Below are 22,570 nucleotides of genomic sequence, written 5' to 3' on the forward strand. Positions count from 1 at the left end.
AGGGATATTCAAGTAAAAGCAGGAGAAAGGGACTGATGGAGAGGGACGAAAACACAGACAGAGAAAATGGGATTTAGAGTAAATATTCAAAGATTCCATTTAAATAATTTAACTAGATAATTCTCATGACTTTAGATTTTCGGATAATGTAGATAGAAGAACACTGTACTAAAAAACTGTGACCGTGTTTTCCACATCCAAGTTATTCATACAAAGGTTGAATCCGTTGGAGTGGTTACTGAATTAATCTGACTCATGTTTAACTGAAATGAACCAAGAACCATTCGAGTGTTTTGTGGCTGGTTGTTTATTTGAATGAGTGTAGAATCATTTTTGATTATAAAAATATATAATAATTTAAATCCATTTCAAACATATTAAAATAATTGTTAGCAGAATCACTAATAGGAATCAGAACCAGATTGGATACATTCATTATGATTCAAACCCAAAATGAAGGACTGAGACAGAAGGAAAAAGAACAGAGAATAATACCCGAAGTCACATTTGAATGAGGAATTCTTTTTTCCTGGTTTCATTAAGCGCCTGTTCACAAAAGTAGACTGAAAACAAAGTGCTAAAAGCTTCAAATAAATTGAAATGCTTAACTGCTGAGGTGAATATTTCCTCTCTCACCTCATTCTCCTCTTCATACTCCACATCCAATATTCCAGAATCCTGTTCCGAGAAGGGGTTGCTTTCAGTTCTGTCGACCTCTGTGCCTGAGCATGCTTCCTTCCGTATTCTTCGTCCACTCGCTGACCGCTGCTGTGATGTCACGGCATTGTCACGAGCGATCTGCACCTGTGCCTAGAAAACAAACACAGCAACATGTGAAGAGGAACATATGGTAAGACATTTAAAAGAATTAGGCTACATTTTAAATTACAAATAATTTTTTTTTTTTCTTGTTGCACTAGAGAGAGAGAGTGTATGTATTTTAGTATCCCACATGTCTTCAAGAAGAAACAAAGACTGAACTTGTCAATCATTTCCATGTGACATTCTAAATCAATAGCGATACTGTTCTACATATTAACAAAGTACGTCTTTTCCCATTAGTGCCAACAAAGGGAAAGGCACCTGTGAAAGGATTTCCCATAAGCAAAACGTGAGAGTTCAGATGAGATTTCCTCAATTGAACACTATTCTTTAACTAACAGCGTCTGACGTCAAGACCAAGTTCAATGCGCACACAACCTTCTCCTTACAGACCTCTCAAGTTATTTAGTGGGGAGCCAGATTCAGGCAAGGAGGGCTCTTGAAGCAGACAACAACAAAAAATGCCTCTTTATTGAAAAAAAGAAAACTCCATAACACCAAAACGCCATTAGGACAAGAGAACAGAACCCAAGCAGCGACAATAGGATACAAAGGGGATGTTGTGGGCTTCCTGGTGGTTCCACAAAAAGGATTCAAGACAATACTGTTTTTTCGGATTATTCTTCTCTGAGAATGAGAAGGTCCAAATGAGCTTATTAGACTACGCAAAGATTGAGCTCTCTAGTACAGAAATGTGCGTCATAGCGAGGGTATATCGGACGGTGGCACATGAAGAGACCTTTGCAAGTTGCAACTCAAGAATTCCTTCCCATGAAGAGCATCAGATTTAAAGGACTTCTTTACAGGAAATGTTGTGAACATTTCAACCCAGTTTCTTAAAGCCAACAAAAAAGGTAATTGAGAGAAAACTTCAACACCATGAGGACAAAGGAATTGAAAGCAAATAGCAAAAATAGGATGCAAAGTGGATGTTGTGGCTGCTTGATGTTCTCAAAAAAAGGATTCAAACCAACACTTTATCCTAATAATTCTTCTCTGAGAATGAGAAGGTCTGAATGCACTAATTGGACTTTGTAAAGATTGAGCATTGTCATTGTATTCATCATTGCATTGTGCTCTACTTATTTCTTTAGACACGTCTGAAGTTCTAATCCTCTTCTAAACTCTAGTAGAGGCATGTGCGTCATAGCGAGGGTGTATCGGATGCAGTATGTTACAGTAGTGTGTTGTCTATTGTGCTTCATTGGCTGTTATGTCCCACTCGTTCAGTTCGGTCCTCTCATCTTAAGTAGAGGCATTCGCGTCAGAGTGATGGGGTACTAGAAGGCAAACAAAAAGAAAGAAACAAACACTGCAAAAATTCCTTTCCTTCAGTGGCCCCATGAAGTGCTCAATTATTAAGAACTTTTGAATTTCACAGTGAAAGACATTAGTTAGCCACAGCTGCAATTTCAGGATTTAAACAAGAATGTGAGTGAAAGAACATGCCAAATAAGACAAGAAAAAGAGTATTCCTTTGGAAAAATGAAAGGTGAAAATATTTTTAGTTGTTAAAAAGTTATGCAGCTTTTCGTACAGCACATATTCCCTTCAGAAATATTTGTAATTGTGAATAGGGTGCAATAGAAGTAAAAATCGATGAGTCGATGACAAATTTCCACATTAGTGGACAATGTAGTTTAATCAATAAATCATTCACCATTTCTTTTTGGTTTTCAGCTAAAAGAAAACTTTAACATCAGTTTCTGTAAAATGGTGCATCTCTAACTCATACAGAAACAGACTCAAACTTTATACTTATAAAAAATATCTATACATCTGTAGTTTTATATTGTACAATTGTTTTTTTATTCAGATGTATTCGTTTCATGGGCTGTAAAATCAATTTCTGCACACAAAAAAACAAAGACCTCCAACCTCCAAAGACCTCCAAAACAAAATTAGGAATCTTTAAAATAGCATAAAAGGGGCACTTTAATATTCCTTTGCAGAAAAAGAATGAAACACTTTCTTTCATTCTTTTTTCAAAGGTAGGGAAGGCAATGTATTTCATAAACACTTTTTACCATACTGGTTGAAACCATCATGATAACATCCTGAAAGCAATCAATAATAGACGTGGTCTAAATATATTTACTATGATCCCTATACTTGACCGATGCGCACACCACAATATCAATGATAAAATAATGTATCGTGCAGCCCTGGAACCTGTTGAAATCTTAGGACGAAAAATATTGGTCCAAATGCAATGATAGGACGTCGTACCTGCCAGTGAACAAATGTATTTCCATTCCTCTGCGCACTCTGCCTGTGCAGACATCACGTGTTATCAGCGCTTTCTTTAGGCAGACAGACAAAGTAATTTACTCACCCGCATGTCATCCAAGATGTCCATGTCTTTCTTTCTTCGGTCGAAAAAGAAATTAAGGTTTTTGATGAAAACAGTCCAGTATTTTTCTCCATATAATGCACTTCAGTGGGAACCAAACGGTTCAAGGTCCAAAAGACAGTTTCAGTGCAAACTGCAAACTGTTCAAAGGGCTTTAGACGATTCCAGGCGATGAATCAGGGTCTTATCAAGCGAAAGGATCGCTCATTTAAAGAAAATAAATAACAAAGTGATTTATTTTGAATAAATGAACGAATCTTTTTCCGAGTCAATTCGTTCGTCTCGTTCATTGAATGAAACAAATGACTCAGAAAAAGATTTGTTTGTTTGATTGTTCGAGTTCGAAAAGGAGAGTCACAAACGTGCATCACAGCACAGAGCAAGGCGAGCATTTGAGCTTATAAAACTTAAACTTTGTCATTTATTTATTAAATGAGCGATCATTTCGCTTGATAAGACCCTTATTCATCGTCTGGAATCGTTTAAAGCCCTTTGAACAGTTTGCAGTTTGTACTGAAAGTGTCTTTTGGATCTTGAACCGTTTGGTTCCCACTGAAGTGCATTAAATGGAGAAAAATGCTTGAATGTTTTCATCAAAAACCTTAATTTCTTTTCAACTGAAGAAAGAACGACATGGACATCATGGATGACATGGGGGTGAGGAAATTATCAGCAAATGTTTTTTTCAAAAGTGAACTACTCCTTTAATCTGCAGCTTTCAGATGTTACAAGTCAGTTTAAATTCATTATTTTTGCAATGTTGTGCTTTTGAGGCGCCTTGTCGACTCTGCTCTGGCGCTATGCGTTTATAATTTTGCAGGAGGCATCACTTTGGGGTGCGCTCTGAAGGAATGCTGGGATCTAATGCTTTCAAAGATAGCTTGCTATTGCTAGCCTCTCCGAAATTGCCTACCCTTCCTTTAAGGAGCCTAGACTGCTAAAACAAAGATTACAACAGGTTTCCTGAACACTGCAGCTTTGTTAAACGTTCAATCGTAAACATTTGTATAAATTTTAACATTTATATGATTGTCTGTGGCAAATAATGATGTTTGGCAAAAGATGATGATTTCCAAATAACTAGATGTAACCAACCTCTCCCTAAAATAAAAAGCAAAAGACAATGAAGCAAATATTTTAAGAATCGTTCTGAAGATGGTGAAAACATTTGTTATATCACTGTATAAACATGCTCCTTCAGAGAACTATACAAAAAGGAGTCAAATGGAACAAAAGTTGGGCTAAGAATAAAAAAATGGAATAAAATTGAGCTAAGAAATAGAAGTGACTGACAGAACAAAAGGGGAAAGGGGGTCAAAAGAAAAGGAAGATTAAAATTCAGGCTTGAGGTCTATAACAAAATCTTTGACTAACTGCTTCTCTATACTCAACATACACACAGACTCTCTGTGCTCGACAGCATACAATGGAGCCATTATTACAGCACTGGATCTCCCAATATATTTATTTTCAGATCATTTGTTAGTGGAATTAAAACAATCACAGGCTCACAGAGACTGGGCCTAATTTCCAGTGGAATAGGAACCAGTCTGCAAGTCTGGATCACAGAGCCACTAAACAAATAGCCTTCTGTTATTAGCGGTTTGCTCGTGCGCTTACTCGCTCATCTGGAGTCGGGGATGGAAGAATGGAGCGGGGAGGAGGGAATGAGACACATCCAAAGCTCAAGAGAAGCCATCTCTGCTGTGGAAAGGGAAGTGGATCCACTTGAGGTTGAGGGTCTTACCCTGAAACAACCGATTTATTGCCCAAAGGTATTTGGCGGTGGTAGCGATGCCATCTGTCTTCTGACGTCAGCCAAAAGAATGTGAAAACTTCAAGTATTTCTCCACACAACATTAACAATGTGACCATAATATGCAGAGATGGATGGGCAAAAATGACCAAGAAGTGGGCAAATACAGTTTCAAGAGAGAAAAAGTTAAATCCCTGAACAGAAGAAAATATGAATGATGGGTGGAAAAGGCGCTCTGTTCTTCATCAGTCAGCAAAGAGCAACTGATCTATTCTTCTCCAGCTTCTTTAGTCAGAATGTCTCCAACGTCACTCGACCACAAAACCACTGGAACAGAAACCCACAAAAAAGTAGAAAGAGCGACGACACCCTTCTGTATTTAACAGCAGAAACCACTACTGAAGCTGCAAAAAGGCCACAACGAGTGCCAACATGTAAGCAGAGCAGTCACATCTGCTAGCGAGGAGAAGTCGCAGGTCAGAACCAGGAGCCAGCGTCTGTGTCAGCAATCAAGAATAAGAGAGTGTTACAGATTGATTCCCTGAGTTAACAGAAAGCTTGTGCAAGGTGACATTAGAGCTTGATTTATCGTTCACTTGGTTTACTTTTGAGGAACAACTCCACAGCTTTGCTCTAATCAGCACGTGCCGGGTTTCAGCCAAAACACACACGCACATGAACGCGTGCCAAGAAGACAAATCTTACAGAACTCAAAGACATGCAAGAAAACAAACTTTAATAGGAGGAATGTGAGGCTTTGGCAAGTGCCGATTGGACGGTCACTTTGTTCAAAGGTTACTGGAGTTTGAATATTGGTTTAACTCTACACCAACATTCCACTTCTGCGGGAGACGTTACGGAGCGGCGGAGGCAGGCAGAATCTGGGATGACCTCTGCTGCCACCTACTGGACGCAAATGGAAACACATGATGGAGAGCATTGACTGCTGGGGGGAATTGACATGAGATTAAAAGGTGTTTTTGCTGGTTCACAAGCCAAGAAATGAGGGAGAAGGTGTTGACATCTTCTGGAGAAAAAAGTAAGTGAAGCAAAACCTGCTGACACAACGTCAAGGTGTTGGTATGTGGTGTTGAGCAACAACAAGAGTTCCCTTAGGAAATCCCACAACCCAAAATTACAAAATATTGTAATTGCTTACTCGAGATTCCATTTTAGTTTTCACCGAAACACACTTCCTTTCTCTTTTTTTTTTTTAGAAGATACACCTGGGGATACAAAGTCAGGCTCCAGGGAAGATTGATTCATTCAAACAGTGTGTTCCTAAAAGGGAGTCGCTGAAGATCAGCTCCAGCCGTGTGCCAGATCAAGGTTTATCTCAGAGACTCAAGCAGTAGCTGAAGTCAGCGGCCAAGACCGGGTCAGACATGGATCGCATCAGCATGAGCAGAATCTGGGTCAAATGGAAGTTCGTGATGGGAGATGATGGGAGATGAGAGGACGCTAGGGTGGGAGGAAAAGCAGTTAACCACGTTTTGAACCCGAACAGCCGCGCATGGTTAGGACAGCACATGGTGATGTTGACATAAGTGTGTGTGCATTTGCCTGGGTGGTTGTGCATGCTGCAAATCGTGTGGTTCAAGAGTTTGAACACCGTTCAGTACAATTTGCTGTTCTACGCCAGAGGCCACTGGAAGGGTAGGACAGGCACCCAAGAAAACACATAACCAAAATCACATGAGCCAGTGTGTTTCATTATCAGTTTGGCAATCTCATCCAACTTACATCCAAGCAATATTAAACACTGGGATTAATCTTATGTTAATGGTTTAAAATGGTCCAAGAACGTATTTGCGCATCTACATGTCCCTCTATGGGGTCAGTAGAAAAGTACGGATAAAAAGAGGGATATTCACTGATTGTTCCCAATTTGACTTCATCTTGTGCAATCTACCCTTCACCCTGTTACGTGATTCCCTTCTTTTCTACTCCCACAATCCCTTCAATAAATCCCAATACTGAATACAGATGGCCCACAAAACTAGGAGGTCTCATTCACCAATCACCTAGAGGCCCAAGAGGTGGGCTAGTGGAAGAGTTGCAACAAATACCAGTGTTTTTCTCATTTACTACATACACAACAGTTCAAAAGTTTGGGGTCAGTAAGTTTTTTGCAAATATACATTTTGAATGTTTATAAAGAAAATTACTGGCAAGATTATACAGTTATTTTATGTATAGTCCTTTTCAGGACAACTGCTCTAAATCTATCATATTGCTCTGCATGGTCATGAAACTATTTTACTTCACTCAGATAAGTCAAATTAAATGTCTGAATTGGCTGTGCAGTGTGTCAAAAGCAGAAATGGTGTGTCACTTAACAGAAACGGGGCTCCCTATGGAGTGCACGAGTGATTTGACATACAACAACTATTTATGAAAAATGAGAAAATTAATTGCTTTATGTCTTTATATAGGGTACAACTATATACATCCCTGTTTTTAAAAGCAAAAATATGCTAAAAATAAAGCTAAAACCCGAAAACCGAAATGGAAAACAAAGAATAAATGTATAACAATGAATAACAACGTTATTTATTACATTAAAAATAATCCACTGAATGATAACACATTGTACTAAAGGAAGGACACAAACCAATGGACGTGTATGCCCAGATGATCAGACTCAGAAAGTAGACCAGCAGAGAGTTCAAACCAAACAGTCCCATCATTTAGATTGGACCGGTGGAAACTCACCAAGTTCCGGAGCTTCAGGAGCCAACAGTTTGTTCAAACTATGGACAAGGGCACTGGCTGATGAGGCGAGGGGGAAAAGGGACAAAGTGGAACGAAAGCCTGGGCTGGGGCAACTGGAAGCAGACCAGCAACAGAACAAACGGGTATCTCTGATTACAACTCATGGTGTCCACATGCATTTGCTCATGTCACACAGCGAATGCATTAAAACCTGCTGGTAGAACACACATCTACCTCAGTCCTGCCTACCTGGATGAATACACATATTGTTTCATTGTCCAACTTCTCCTCTTCAACATCGTCAGAGACAAAATGAACTTTCCAAAAACCAATGTTATTGAAGTAACTTTGAAACTCTAGCTTTCCAAGCTACACGCTACTCATAACTGAACATGATTAAATTACAGTAAAGCTCCTCTTGAGAAAAAGTAAATGAAGTCCCAGAAAAAAAAGCAGCCACATACATAATTACATTGAAGCTGGGGAAACAATATCAATCTTTAAATATAAAACTACATAATTATATCATGATTAATCTTTTTTTTTTAAAGTATATTCAAGTGTACACTTGTCACACAAAAAAAGAATGAGAGTTTATGGACTCGAACTTAAACAAAATGTATAGAATGCATCTTAAAATTGCATTTTTCTTAAAAATAGAATGTGTCTTAACTAGCTGGAAACATCAACAGCATTTAACTCAATATTTCGTTTCGATTAAAAAAAAAGACCTAAATGTCACACTTCTGCAAAGTGACTCAAATAGGTGAACCGTTTCTGGAATCATTTAACTTAAACTGCCAGAACAAAAAGGAAGAATAGATCAAATTTCCAATATTTTTCAAAAGCTGGGCTAACTTTGTACTACTGAAAAATGTTAATTTAGTCGTTTCGCTGTGTTCTAGAAAGTGTTGGGGTGTAACTAAAAAAAAAAGTTCACACAGTAAAAAGAAAACTTATGTTATAGCACACCATCACATGCACACACACGCATGGCTTTGGCCTTTTTCAAGGAGGAATATTTGAACCCTTCAGTGACATGTTTTTGGCTACTTTTGCTCTCCGCTGTTTCTTAATTAGCAGCAGAAACAGATCTGAGAAGAGTGGAGAACTTTCTGCAGAAAATGTGATGTTGAAGACAGCAAAGTTATCCTTAATGATGTTGAATGTTCTAGGTGGATGCTTACTGGCCAAATGTCTATGACAGTGGTTCTCAACCACTTTGACTCCTAACAACTAATGGCGCTTTTCCACTGCATAGTACGGTACGGTTCGGCTCAGTACACTTTGACTCGGCGCGGAACAGTTCGGATCGCTTTTCGTTTCCACTGCAGTAGTACCCCTTCAAAGTGTGTGGGACTGATCGTTATTTGCGCGCGCCTCTACTGCCATGACATCATCTTAAAAGCGCCACATTTTCAAACTCACAACACAGGAACAATGGAGACTATCGAGGGGATGGTGTTCCTGATTCTCGGTATGTGGTTGTTTTTAACTGCTAGACGGAAAAATGTGTTTAAAATGAGGCTGATGGCAGCAAAACAAAAATACTGCTAAAAAAGTATCTCACGTCTCGTGTCGCAAATCCAATGACGCTAGTAGTGACGCTGGTAGTGACGATTCTGTCTGACCAATCAGTGATCTGCAGTGTTTCACGTCACATTTTAGTACCGGTACGGTACGCTTGGAACCTCAACAGACCAGGTACCATTTAAAGCGACCTGAAGCGAACCGTACTGTACCGTACCATGCAGTGGAAAAGCACCACAAGTGAGACGTACCGAACCGAACCGCAGTGGAAAAGCGCCTTAAGGCTGAACGATATACCGGTACTAGGGTAGCATTGGGATTCTAATATTGGCAATGTCATTGTATTTTTTTTTAAATGGTAGTATCGTCAATACGGTAGTACCATTAGGAATGTTGTATGTGCGGTAGGTACAATATTTAAAATTTCATTAACAACATTCAAAAGCCTCATGACTTAAGTTTGTGATTTACTGGATCAAGGATTTTTTTTAAATTATAAAAATTTTACATTTTTAAAAAAAAAAAATTTAATTTAAAAAACAAACTATTATTTTAAATTAGGTTACCTCATATATCCAGGTGTTTCTAGACAGTGGGAATCCTGGATCTTCTATTGAAGAAAAAAAAGCAATACTTGAAGTAGTAAACTAAAAAGAAATATCTAGATTTCAGTTGTTTGAGCTTGCAATGTAATTGCAATGCTCGTTTTGTCTTATTTAAAATTGGCCAACTGCTCAATAATATAATGGTACCAAGATATGCTCTCCATTGCAAGTCTGTGTTTTTTTAGGATGAGTTGCAAGAAAATTGGAATACTTATTGATACGGAAAAGCCCTAAACGTAGTATGTATGGGCAAGCAAGTATGTGCAATAGTGATGCCTGCCTTAGAAACCACCTCCACTGGATCATCTATTATGACCAGTTGTATTCCTCTGTGAAAAAGAACAAGGAAGAAAGCAAAGAAAAATATGTCAAAGAGAAAAAGAGAAAAAAGTGAGGCCAGATTTTATGGTGCTTGGGAGATCTTAATGTCTACTTGGCGTTTCATATTCTAATGCACTCCTCACCCCATCTTGGTCTAATAACTGTAAAAGAAAGCAGAGGACTTTTCTGCATTCCAACGAAAAATCCACTCAATTTCTCTCATATGTGTTCCCTGAGTCTTCTCCGTGTCTCCGTGGACTGTCCTTGAAGCAGCGTCCATACACTGTGTTGCTAGACTCCTCTGGCATAAACAAAAGCGACCTAAAATGATCTTTGATTCAGAACAGATTGGTAGCTCCCTTTCCTCCAGACTAGATGGTCAGAGATAAGATGAAAGGAAAAATGGGGGAAAAGCACATTAAACTACCGAAGAACAAGGCCTTTGTCCTTCCTTCTGAGACCTCAAGTTGAAACCCAGCTGTGACCATAAGGTCAGAGGTGAGCACATGAGGCAGCTGTCAAAGAATAGTTCAGACACACCTCCAGGCATTATTCAGACACGAGCGCTCTCTCTCAAACACAAGCACACACACCTGTTTCATGGCAGTCTCTCCGATCTTATCCGAATGCTTGCGGATGCTCTCCAGGAAGTCTTTGAGGTCAGACATGGAGACGTCTCTGATGTGCGTGCGCAGGCGTGGGATATTCTCTGCCATGATGGTGCAGAAACGATATGATCCCGCTTGAGGCAAACAGCTCTCCTCCAACTGTTCCAGGGTTCGTAAAGCTGGATAGTATCTGGGTAGCATACGACGGGGTCAGAAATGATGGATAGAGGAAATGTTGCATATATGTGCTACTTCAAAAAACCTTCCGAGTATTAATGATGCACAAATGCAGGGCTCAACAATAAGGTTTTATTTCTGTTGGCCCACTTGAGACAGAAGTTCAGACTCTTACTTCCAAGCCATAATTTTCAATGACCACAAAGCAACAACGTTTTTTAATGTGACAAAAAAAAAAGTATAATTAATAAATGATTCACATTATTTATAATAGCTTTTTTTCATTTGTATACACATGCATTAAACATTTTACATTTTTTATTTTTATTGTCAAACTGGAGGGCAAATGACAGACCCAAAACTCTCAAAACTCTCCTCAGGACATTATTATTGATGAGCCTTGCACATGCAGTACGTGTTTTAATCTTTGGTTAAAGACTAAGTTCTCAGCATGATAACAATTTAACCCAATCAAGATGATCTCAGAGATGAGCTATGCTCATCGCACACACACACACTCTCTGAATACAGCATCACAGTCACGCAACATTACACAGCAGACCCGACACCGGGGAGAGAGTCTCTCTTGGCCGACCCTGCCGCTACCTCCAGGCTAATGGCAAAACCAAGCACACGAGAGAGACGGGGAAACACGGAGAGCAGAGATAAATAAAAAACGAAAAAATTGGCAGGCCCATGCCGAACATCAGGTCACACAGAGGACATGACAAGACAGCAAAAGCAATGCTTCCAAAACGTTTAAAGTGGCAGTTTAGGTGTTTCCACAATTTTGACTCCAAAATATAATGATCCCACCCTTTCTAAAATATAAAGGCAGTTATATATTTTATTTGTATTTAAAAAAATAAGATTTTAACAATGCTAAATTAACTAAAATTAATGTATTGAGGCAAATTATAAAATTTTTCTGAAAATATTATTTATTAAGTGTATATCTTTTCTAGCCAGCGAGTGACTAGAGTAAATGTATTAACAGTCCTATGATATTTAGTAAAATCTTTTTCAGAAGCTCTTTTACGTCTCCCCGCCCCAAGGGTTGCGATGTGCTTGAATATAAGAGCTGTGTGCTCATGAGGATGCAGGATGAAATCCTGTATCGTTTTCACCAAATTCCCTCTCTCCCTCCACCTTCCTGTCAGATGTACTGTCCTTGACTATAAAAACAAAAAGCCCATAAATAACAAAATTGCCTGATAATGTTGAGATTTGGGATGGTTCAATGTATGCAGCTGCTAAAGCTAAGAAAATCCAGTCCAAATGTGTCCTCTGTGTCTCTGAGTCCTGGCAGCTGCCAAATGCTGCTTTGAACATCTCAGACATCTGAAAATTCTCTTTCTCTCTCTGTCTGGTCACAGTCACATCTGGCTGGATGAGATACTCCAGTGGTCCAGTGATCAAGGGCCTGTTTAAATCATCAACACCTTGCTCTCTCTTCCCCAGCCGAGAATGTCCTGTTCTCAAATGTACTTTAAGTAAAGGTGTTAAAATATTGTGGGTACTAGACAGTCCTTGTGCATTTAAGCCCCAAGTGAAAACGCTTATCTCTACTGCCACCTAGTGCTCATCTGGTGTTGTCAATGTGCACAAAAAAGGCATCTGAATAAACTTCATACCTTTTAGTCCGCATCTGTTCCTGCAGTTTGGTGTACATCTCCAACACTGCAAGGAAAAAGTATGTGGAATTGTGGGAAAAGAGTCAAGAGCACAGCATGTGAGCTTCCAAGGACTTAAAAAAACATACAATACAGGTCAAAAGTTTAGGATGGTTATAACATTTTATCAAATTAGATTTTATCAAAAAATACAGTAAATGTATTACAAAAAAAGTATATTAATATACATTCCTAGCCTGCAGCCATTACTCCAGTCTGATTTGGTGCTTAGGAAACATTTCTTATTATCACACAGTTGGAAATGGTTGTGCTGCTTAAAATTATCTGGTAAACCATGATATCTTTTTCAAGACTCTTTTACCCCTTTTCCACCAAAGCATTTTGAGAGCCGGTTCGGAGCCGGTGCCTGCGCGCGAACCAGTTCTTTGTGTTTCGACAGTCAAAGAACCGGTTCTCGGCCAGGAAAACTGGTTCCAAACTCTTTGCTGGACTAGAACCGTTCTTTTACCATGTCATGCTTACATCGGGCGGTTTAGATGTGCTCTAAACATCTTTTTCTGACCATAATATAGGATCGCAAAGCCAGGAGAAACATTTGCAGAAACTCGATGGAGTCCGCATTTGTAATTGTTATGCTTGAAGTTGGCAAAAGCGTTTCTATTTAAAAAAAATTACAAATATTGAAAGCATTATAAGCAAACAGTCACAATATAGAACAAATAAATGGAAAGGAAAAAAAGACACAAAACAGGGGCACATAACTAATCAGAAAAGATTACATATCAAAAGAAAAGATTAAAAGACTTACATTTTTCAATTGTTTTAAAGCCTTCTTGGTACACGAGTTAGAGATAATCTCAAAGTAATGTTGTACTTGCAAGTGTTTCTAGCTAAGACGTATGGCGACGTACACAGTGACGTAACAACGTTGTTCCCTGGGCGCTCTAGTAAGTGGAAAAACAACAGGTTCTGAAAAGGTTCGCAAGTTGAACCAACTCCGAACCAACTTTGAACCAGCACCAGTTCCAAACCAGTTCTTTTTTTGGTGGAAAAGGGGTATCTAATGAATAGAAAGTTCAAAAGAACAGCATTTATTTGAAATGGATATCTTTAGTAACGTTAGAAATATATCCACTTTCACTGACCCCAAGCGGTTGAATGTAGTGTAAATACAGCAAATATTTAAAAAGCTCAGGCTGAGGCCTGATGTTTCTACCTGGTAAGCAGTGTGTGAGTTTGTCAATGGTGGTGGCGATATTCCTCTGCTGCAGACGGCATTGTCTCAGTTCATCCATTGACGTCAGGAGCTACAGGGGAGGTAACCATTGATTTAGTCATGCTTGTTAATGTTACATGTTCTGAATCAAAGACTAAACTAAGCAAACAGGATACACACCCCCTTGCCGTCATTTTGTAGCTTCTGATTGGTCTCAGTCACCTGACCCTGAGGAAGATGAGACAACCAATAATATGAGTGATTAAACTGAGAGTATATTTGGATTTTCCTTAAACCCTCATCTCCTTTTTCTGCACCTTGAGTTTCTGGGCTTCCCCGCGCACTTTGAGCAGCTCAGTAATGGAGTCCACAAAGCCCTGGAAGTGATGGTTGCACATCTTCTCAATTTCACGGTCGTGGTTGCGGATCCGCCCCTCCAGTTTCTCCATGAAGAGTCCATGTTCCTGTCCATCATAAACAGACCTTCCAGGAAAACAAGGAAAACATAAAAGAACAGTCCCAAAATAACATTATATAAAAAAACATGTAGGCTACATTACATTGATGATAAATACAAAATACTATATTACTTAACAGAAAATATTGTCAAAAGGTATATGAAGTGCTTCGTTGATATTTAGTAGTTTTGAGCTTATCTAATACAATAAACAGTTTTAAAACTCAGATATCCTTTCTGATAAAGTGAAGGGAATGCAAATGTAATCTCTATAAAACATTCAATACTAATGCTAGGTGTTCACCACAAGGTGGCAGTAGAAGATATGAAATAAAACACTGCTCGAGAAGCCCAACATATAAATGGATTTCTTTTTCTTTTTCATTCGAATTCAAAGTTATTTCAAAATAAATGCAATACGTGTTTCTCATCGTCAGCTCTGCAAGTACAAAAAAACCATTGGAAACTAAACACAGAAAATGCATTTCAAAATTTTTTGTGTTTTACACCTCGTAGCAACATTTCATTTTGCGTAAAGTTAAGTAAGGCATCTACCATGCCAACTAATGCCCAGAACAAGTGACAATAAAACACAATTCAATTTGATTTGATTCAATTAGATTCTAGTGTCAGCAGTTTTACCTCTAGCGAGCAAGCGAATGTGACAATACTTTTTTTATATATAGAAATCTTATATAGACCATTTCACAAGATGTAAACAACACAGGCCCAGAAGCACTTCCTGTTTCAGTTTTTTAACACTACATAAAAGCTGGGATAAAATACAACCAACAGAACATTTAAAACTGAATCAAAAAGTTCAACAAACATCTTTAAGATGTTTTCTTTACATGTGAAATAAAGAAAACAGTTACAAACTGAAACAGGAAGTGCTTCTGGACCAGTGTTGTTTACATCTTGTGAAATGGTCTATAGTAAGGGTGAGGGTAGCATGTTTGGGGTGAATCGGGACTTGGCCCTCCCCCACTGACTGACTTAAACATCACACTCTCCTGATAGAAGTCAGATAGTTGTCATCATGTGTACAGTAAATGAATCCTGTTTAATAGAGAGAGAGCCACAGTGAGGTCTGTCAGGGAAGTATGTTCAGTGAAATACAGACTAATTCAGGATCAGGAGTCAGGACACAAACACACAAGCACATGGCTTCACCTGAGCACAGTCTTCCTGTGCCTCAGGAAATGTCCTCTTTCCATTAGCACAGTCTTGACGTCACTCATAGTTTCTTCCAAAAACAATCACGCACAGTAAACACCTCAAATCCAGGACTGTAAGGTGAAAGAAGCACTTCCCAACCTGAAATTAGGATTTTTATCAGTAGAAAGAGGAAGATGCTGGAAGGAAACGTGAGACGTGAACAGGAAAAAGCGAACACTACGACAAACAAATTAGCGGACATGCTCAAATTAGTCACGCAATGCCTAATATCATCTACTCAACATTTCAACATTTAGAGTATTTATAAGGGAACATAAATAACTTATCATACACACTTCAACATTCCATAAAAAATAAGAATAGTCAATATTGATTTCATGGAGACTTGATCTTGGAGTCATTGTGCAAGTTTGAATCTCGCTCGAGGTCTTTTCCCTATTATGTTCCCCCTTTTTCTCCTATTGCTTACACTGTTTTATGAAAAATAGGCAACTAAAAAACATTTTTAATGACATTTAGCTGTTAATAAATGTTTAAAGAAAAAAAAAAGCCATATCTACTGTAATTATCATGGAAGTAAGAGCCATCTTCACTAAACTGTGTTGCACAACTCCCCAAGCAAAAGTCACAAAAACAAGCTGAACAAATTGTAAAAAGCACAGCTGCAATGGTCCATCTGTGTGAGACTCTAGCATCTGGCTCAAGACTCTTCCTTACAAACAATCAAACTTTAAAAAGGTCAAAATAACATTTGTGTGCATGTGCATTAAGAATATCTCACTGACTGTGTGAATGTAATGATTCTACCCATTTTACAGCATGGGACAACCATGAAGTAAAGTTATCTTGATTAACTGTCACTTTTGGCTTTCACAGTCACAAGTACTATTTGCATACAGACTGAAGTTCCCAAAACTGAAATGTGATAACCTCCTTGAGAAAAAAAAATGGTGCCTGATTTCCCAATACTCCCTACACTAAAGAAGCAGATAAAGGGTGAGTGAGTGAGTGAAAGAAAGAGAGAGAGAGAGAGATTTTTCACACAAACCTGTCTCTGTCACACACACTCTCTAACATTTGAAACATGTAAATATTTTAATTATGAGAATTAATTATGGGACAGAAAGCCTGTGCTACAGATTGCCGTGAACACACTCAGGACCGCTTACAGAGGCTGTGGATACAGGTAATAATAATGTCGTAAATAATCTTCAGTTTCTTGCACAGACTGATCGTTTTGCTTCGTAAGACCTCAATGTACAGTTATCTTCAGGGGCCACGGGTACTGTATGCGTTTTGTTTTGCCTGTATATGTTTTTGGACTCTAAATGTGACACAGTGACAGTAGCCATTGACTTGCATTATATGAGTCACCAAGGACGTTTGGCAAAAAAATCGTATTTACTTTCTACTGAAGAAAAAAAGTCACCTACATCTTGAACTGTTCTGAAGTCTGAAGAATGACAACATTGCTTTGAGCAGTGTGTGTGTGTGTGTGTGTGTTGACCTGTTACACAGCATTCCCATTCACAACATTTCCTCTGTAAACTGTCATCACCCTTAACCAACTTAAGGGAAACCTATGCTTATGTGTGCTATGATGTCATATCCTGTTGGCTGAATGAAATCTAGAGATAGCTCAATGGCAGCTGGGAAAAAGAATGGATCAGAAATAGAGCAGAGGTTCTAAACTTAGAAGCCACACCAAACACACGTTAGCACCTCGCACCAACAATAGCAGCAGCACACTTTTCTATGATGTTATAGCATACTGATCTAAACTTACAGTCCCAGGTAGTTCAACAGTTAAAACAATGGCTGATGTGACTAGAATATTACGAGTTATTTTATTCCACGATAATGCCATATATCACAATTCACCAAAATAGGTACAGTGAAATGCAACATTATACTGGTTTTACTACTATTGCCTGACAAGTGACAAGTCTATCAACATAGACAACAGCAGGAATATTAGGCTACTGTATTAGATTTCCACTTGGAAATCTATTGTATAGATCCAATAGTCACACATCCAATTTTCTTCCAAATGTTCATGTTTACTTAAGAAATAACTCATATATTCACAAGTTATTGTATTTGACCATTTAAAGTTCATGTATTTGACAATTTGAGCAGTAAGCCATGAAAAATAACTTAATTCAGTATCCAAGCATTGTAACAGGCACACAGAAACTGTACGTCAGAACAGTGACAAGTAAATTCACTTGAATGTTTACAATGGCATGGCTTAAAAGCACATGAAAATACATCATGAACGTATAACTGTCAGCAATAGAGACGATAATCCAAAATGTATACTTTTCAAATTACTGGCTTATGTCTGCCTGCCTATATATGCCCATGACGAAAGGTTGGGGGGTTGCCGAAAGGTAGGAGATGTGGAGAAAGGTCTTTATCATTGGTCACTAAAGCTGTCTGTCAGGGTGTGGGGTTTAGTTTCAGTTGTACCAATTCAACTTTTGACATGCCTCCATTCAGCACACCTAGGCTAGGGTTAGGGTTGGGGGGGCAGCTATCCCAGTCTCCAGTCCCATGACAGATTTAACATCACTCAGTCTAAGTGGTGATCTCTAGGTCTAAAAATGCAGGTAATTTTTCAATTTCTGAATAGGTTTTTAAATGATTAGAAATTCATCATTAATTATAAGAATATACGATTAATAGAAAATTATTAATGTATTGCATAAATCACCTAAAACATGGACTTACTGCAGCACAATAACTGCAGTTCATGAGACATCTGTGTGTTGGTCTTAATGATCACTCATTCACTTTGTGTTTCTTTAGTTATTTACGGTACGTTAACGCCATCTAGCGGATACTGTTGGTAATGGCAGGTTTGGGGTATTGTTATCATGTCGTATTCTCGTTTGTAATCTCGTTTGGAACGAGATTAGCGTTAAGTTAATAGACGACGTTTACAGAGCAAGTTGTACTCCCGTGTTGTATAAATTCTACAGTCATGCAAGTTGTATAAGTGTCTTCAAACCCCGCTCAGTTGTGTTCCCATCGAGGGCAATGCCGGTGAGTAGCACTGTGTGTAATATAAGATGTTTACATTAATCGTTTTCTTAAGATGTGTAAAAGAAAATTAATGTGTTGCCATGAAGTGTCTAGATTGCTCTGTTTCTCGTGAAATGGCGGCTCATGCTTAGTAGAAAAGCATGTATATTTTGCATGTGGTTTTAGAAATGATTGAAGGAGGCAATTTGAGTTAATAGATACTTTATTTGTGTTTACAGTTTTACAGCTTGTTTTTGCACTGCTCTGTGTAAAATAAAGGAGAGGAGAAAAAGGACCTCAAGATAAAGCATCATCTCATTTCTTTGTTCACCTCACCTGGCTGTTTATACGCACTGGATAGCTAGATACGCATACGTTTAGTGAGACCAGTACAGTAAAACGGCACACCCTCGCCTGTCAAGAAGAAGACAGAACTGCAACTGCTAGAAAGAAAAATAAAATATTGTTGCCCGTCGAGACGACGCCATTAACCTGCTCTCATCAGGCCTGCATGTGACCTGCTCAGATTCCCCTGCTCCATAAGACATGGATTCTCTGTACGAAATGCAACTTCCCACTGGTGTGACTGATGCAGAAGCTGGTGACTGGGAGGTGAGATCAGAGTTATTAGCAACAAGCTCTGTTCATGCACTCTCTCAACAAGGATCGACATGCAGCTCACGAAGGAGCACTGTGCTAGCAACCGCCAAAGCCAGAGCTCAAGCAGCAAGAACCAAAGCAGCCTATTCTGAAAAGGAAATGGCACTGAAACTTCAGAAGGCTGAAGCAGAACTACGAACTGCCAAAGCAGAAGCTGAATTGGAGGCATTGAGATGTAGAAAAGAAATGGAGGCTGCAATAGCTGAAGCAGCAGTTCTTCAGGCAGAATTAGATGATGACAACAGCCTCGAGGAACCGGAGTCAGAACTGGTCCAAAGGTATTTCACTGCAAACAGCGTGCCACTGCAGAGAGATATAAAACAAGAAAGATATAATACTCCGCCCAGCCTACACAGCCACCCGCTTCCACCTGCTCGTCCTCCAACGCAGCCAGCCATAAGACCTACAGTACAACGTCCAGCAACATCGCCTGCAAAGCTATCGACACACCCACCAGCAGAGTCCCGGAGACCGACACCAGCCCAAAGACGGCTGTCGCCACTGTCACAGATACCACTACAGCCACAACAGCCATCCATGTTACCTGCTAGTATGTATTACAGTCCACACCAAGCCAGCAACCAAGCATGGCTGAGAGGAAAAGACCGTGGGCTATCTAGTCCTGCTCCACACCCTACCTCGCCATGTCACACGTCTGCTCAAGATGGACACAGCTCCCCTACTGCTGACCTGGCGAAGTTAATCGCTAGAAACCAGATTGTCTCCACAGGGCTGATGAAGTTCGACGATAAGGCAGAGAATTACTGGGCGTGGAAAACTTCATTCTGCAATGTCATAGACAGTATAGGCTTGTCAGTAGCAGAAGAGACCGACCTTCTGATTAAATGGCTCGGCAAAGAGTCGTCCGAACAAGCACGAAGACTCAGAGCAGCCTACGTCAGAGACCCCCAGGGTGGCCTCCGAGCTATCTGGCAACGCATTGAAGAGTGCTATGGTACCCCCGAAGCTATTGAAGGGGCGCTATTTGCCAGACTGGAAAGCTTCCCGAGAATCTCCAACAAAGAGCCAGCCAAGCTACGTGACTTAGCCGACTTGCTACAAGAACTGTACGCAGCAAAACAAGATGGATTCCTTCCAGGACTAACTTACCTTGACACTGCTAGAGGAATAGCCCCAATCATAGAAAAGCTCCCGTATAATCTACAGGAGAAGTGGATGTCCTATGGCTCTCAGATAAAGCAACAGCATCAGATTTCCTTTCCCCCATTCTGCGTATTCGTCGACTTCATCCAGAACCAAGCTAAAGCAAGAAATGATCCCAGTTTCAGAGTCACTATGCCACATATGCCTGCCACAATTAGAGACAAACCCAAAAGCATCCCGAGTAGAATCAACCAGTCGGTCGCAGTTCACAAGACTCAAGTCGCAGAGTACAGCCAGAAAAGTGAGCCTGAAGCCAACTCTCTGGATCTCACCAAGCAATGCCCAATCCACAAAAAGCCCCATTCATTAGGAGCATGTAGGAGCTTTAGAGACAAGTTGCTAGCTGACCGTAAACAATATCTCAAAGACAATTCAATCTGCTACCGCTGTTGTGCTTCAACCACACATGTTGCAAAGAACTGTGACAAAACCATAACATGTGCAGAATGCCAGAGCATCAAACACGTCGAAGCTCTCCATCCAGGTCCATCACCATGGAAAGCTAATCCACCCCCGTCTACGTTAGAGAACGGCAGGGAGGGCAGTGAGAATCAGCAGCCTCCAGAGACGGTCTCCTCCAAGTGCACTGAGGTATGCGGTGATGGTATGAGTGCTAGAGGTTGCTCTAAAATATGCTTGGTAAGTGTCTATCCTCAAGGCCAGAGAGAAGCAACAACTAGAATGTACGCTATCATTGATGATCAAAGTAATAAATCCCTTGCACGTACAGAATTCTTTGAGATATTCAGCGACAATAGCACTCCATCTTCGTACACACTCAAGACGTGTGCGGGCAGCATAGAGACTTCTGGAAGGAGAGCTTGTGGCTACATGCTGGAGTCACTGGACGGAAAGACTTGCGTCCCTCTTCCCGTCCTCATTGAATGCAATGAACTCCCGGACAACAGGTCTGAAATCCCAACTCCCAGTGCAGTTGTACACCACCCTCATCTGAGATGTTTAGCCAGTGAGATTCCTCCATTAGACTCCAGTGCCCAGATACTGCTGTTACTAGGGAGAGACATTCTGAGTATACACAAGATCAGAAAACAGATCAACGGCCCCGACAATGCTCCATTCGCTCAAAAGCTAGACCTAGGTTGGGTAGTGATCGGCGATGTTTGCCTTGGCACAGCACACCGCCCCTCCTCAGTAACTTCCCTCAAAACATGCATCTTGGGAGATGGCCGCCCCAGCTACCTCACACCCTGCTCCAGCCACCTGCGTGTGAAAGACCCTCCACACAGCCACTCAGTCCTTCATGATCCTCTATATCAGCAAGCTGCCATTCACTCTGCTTCTCTGCTGCACGGGGACAACCTGAAGTCCTCCATCTTCCACTGCACAGACAAAGATCACCAACCTGCTCCGTCCATTGATGATCTCAACTTCCTGAGGATCATGGATACTGAGGTATGTCAAGATAGCACTCAAAACTGGGTCGCACCCCTACCTTTTCGAACCAAGAGAGAACGCCTGCCAAACAACAGAGACTATGCTATGAAAAGACTCAAGTCAGTCTGCCACACACTAGATAAGAAACCTGCCATGAAAGAACATTACATGCAGTTCATGCAAAAGATGATAGATAGTCAACATGCAGAGATTGCCCCCGTCCTCCAAGAAGGACAAGAAAGCTGGTACTTACCATCCTTTGGCATCTACCATCCCAAAAAACCCGAACAGATTCGTATAGTGTTCGATTCTAGTGCTCAGTATGAAGGGGTTTCACTGAACAGTGTCCTGCTTAAAGGCCCAGATCAGAACAATGACCTGTTAGGCGTCCTCATCAGGTTTAGAAAAGAGAAAATTGCTGTGACTGCCGATATTCAACACATGTTTTACTGTTTTGTAGTCAAGGAGGAGCACAGAGACTACCTAAGATTTCTATGGTTCCGCGACAACAGGTGGGGCAGTGACGTGGTAGACTACAGAATGCGTGTGCATGTGTTTGGCAACACACCGTCTCCTGCTGTGGCAATCTACTGCCTCAGGAGAGCAGCGAAAGAAGCAGAATCTGAATTCGGCTCTGATGTCAGAGCGTTCATCGAGAGGGACTTTTATGTTGACGATGCTCTAAAGTCGTTTGCAGCAGAGTCTGAGGCCATCAGCTTGGTGAAGAGGGCACAGGAGATGCTCTCCCACAACAACCTCCGTTTGCACAAGATTACGTCAAACAGTGCAGCTGTTGTGGCCGAATTCTCCCCTGAAGACCTTGCCAACAGCATTAAAGACCTGAACTTTGCCACAGATAACGTCCCTGTACAGCGTAGCCTGGGTATCAGCTGGAACATAGTCACAGACACATTCACCTTTCAAGTGCAGCAAGACGACAAACCTTTCACA

At 40.3% G+C, this 22,570-nt stretch overlaps 1 protein-coding gene across 1 annotated transcript in view; it reads right to left on the reverse strand.

Annotated features, from left to right (window-relative positions):
* Positions 1-22,570, reverse strand: part of exoc6b (exocyst complex component 6B) — a 97,592-nt gene that overhangs the window by 59,344 nt on the left and 15,678 nt on the right. Inside the window, exons 2-7 of the mRNA XM_039659184.2 lie at positions 14,055-14,220; positions 13,918-13,965; positions 13,738-13,828; positions 12,522-12,567; positions 10,696-10,900; positions 637-810 (exon numbers count right to left, since the gene is read on the reverse strand). Coding sequence (XP_039515118.1) covers positions 637-810; positions 10,696-10,900; positions 12,522-12,567; positions 13,738-13,828; positions 13,918-13,965; positions 14,055-14,220 — 730 coding nt within the window. The remainder of the gene's footprint in view (positions 1-636; positions 811-10,695; positions 10,901-12,521; positions 12,568-13,737; positions 13,829-13,917; positions 13,966-14,054; positions 14,221-22,570) is intronic.

The sequence above is a fragment of the Pimephales promelas genome, chromosome 1, assembly GCF_988280905.1.
Source record: "Pimephales promelas chromosome 1, fPimPro1.hap1.1, whole genome shotgun sequence".
Classification (NCBI taxonomy): Eukaryota; Metazoa; Chordata; class Actinopteri; order Cypriniformes; family Leuciscidae; genus Pimephales; species Pimephales promelas.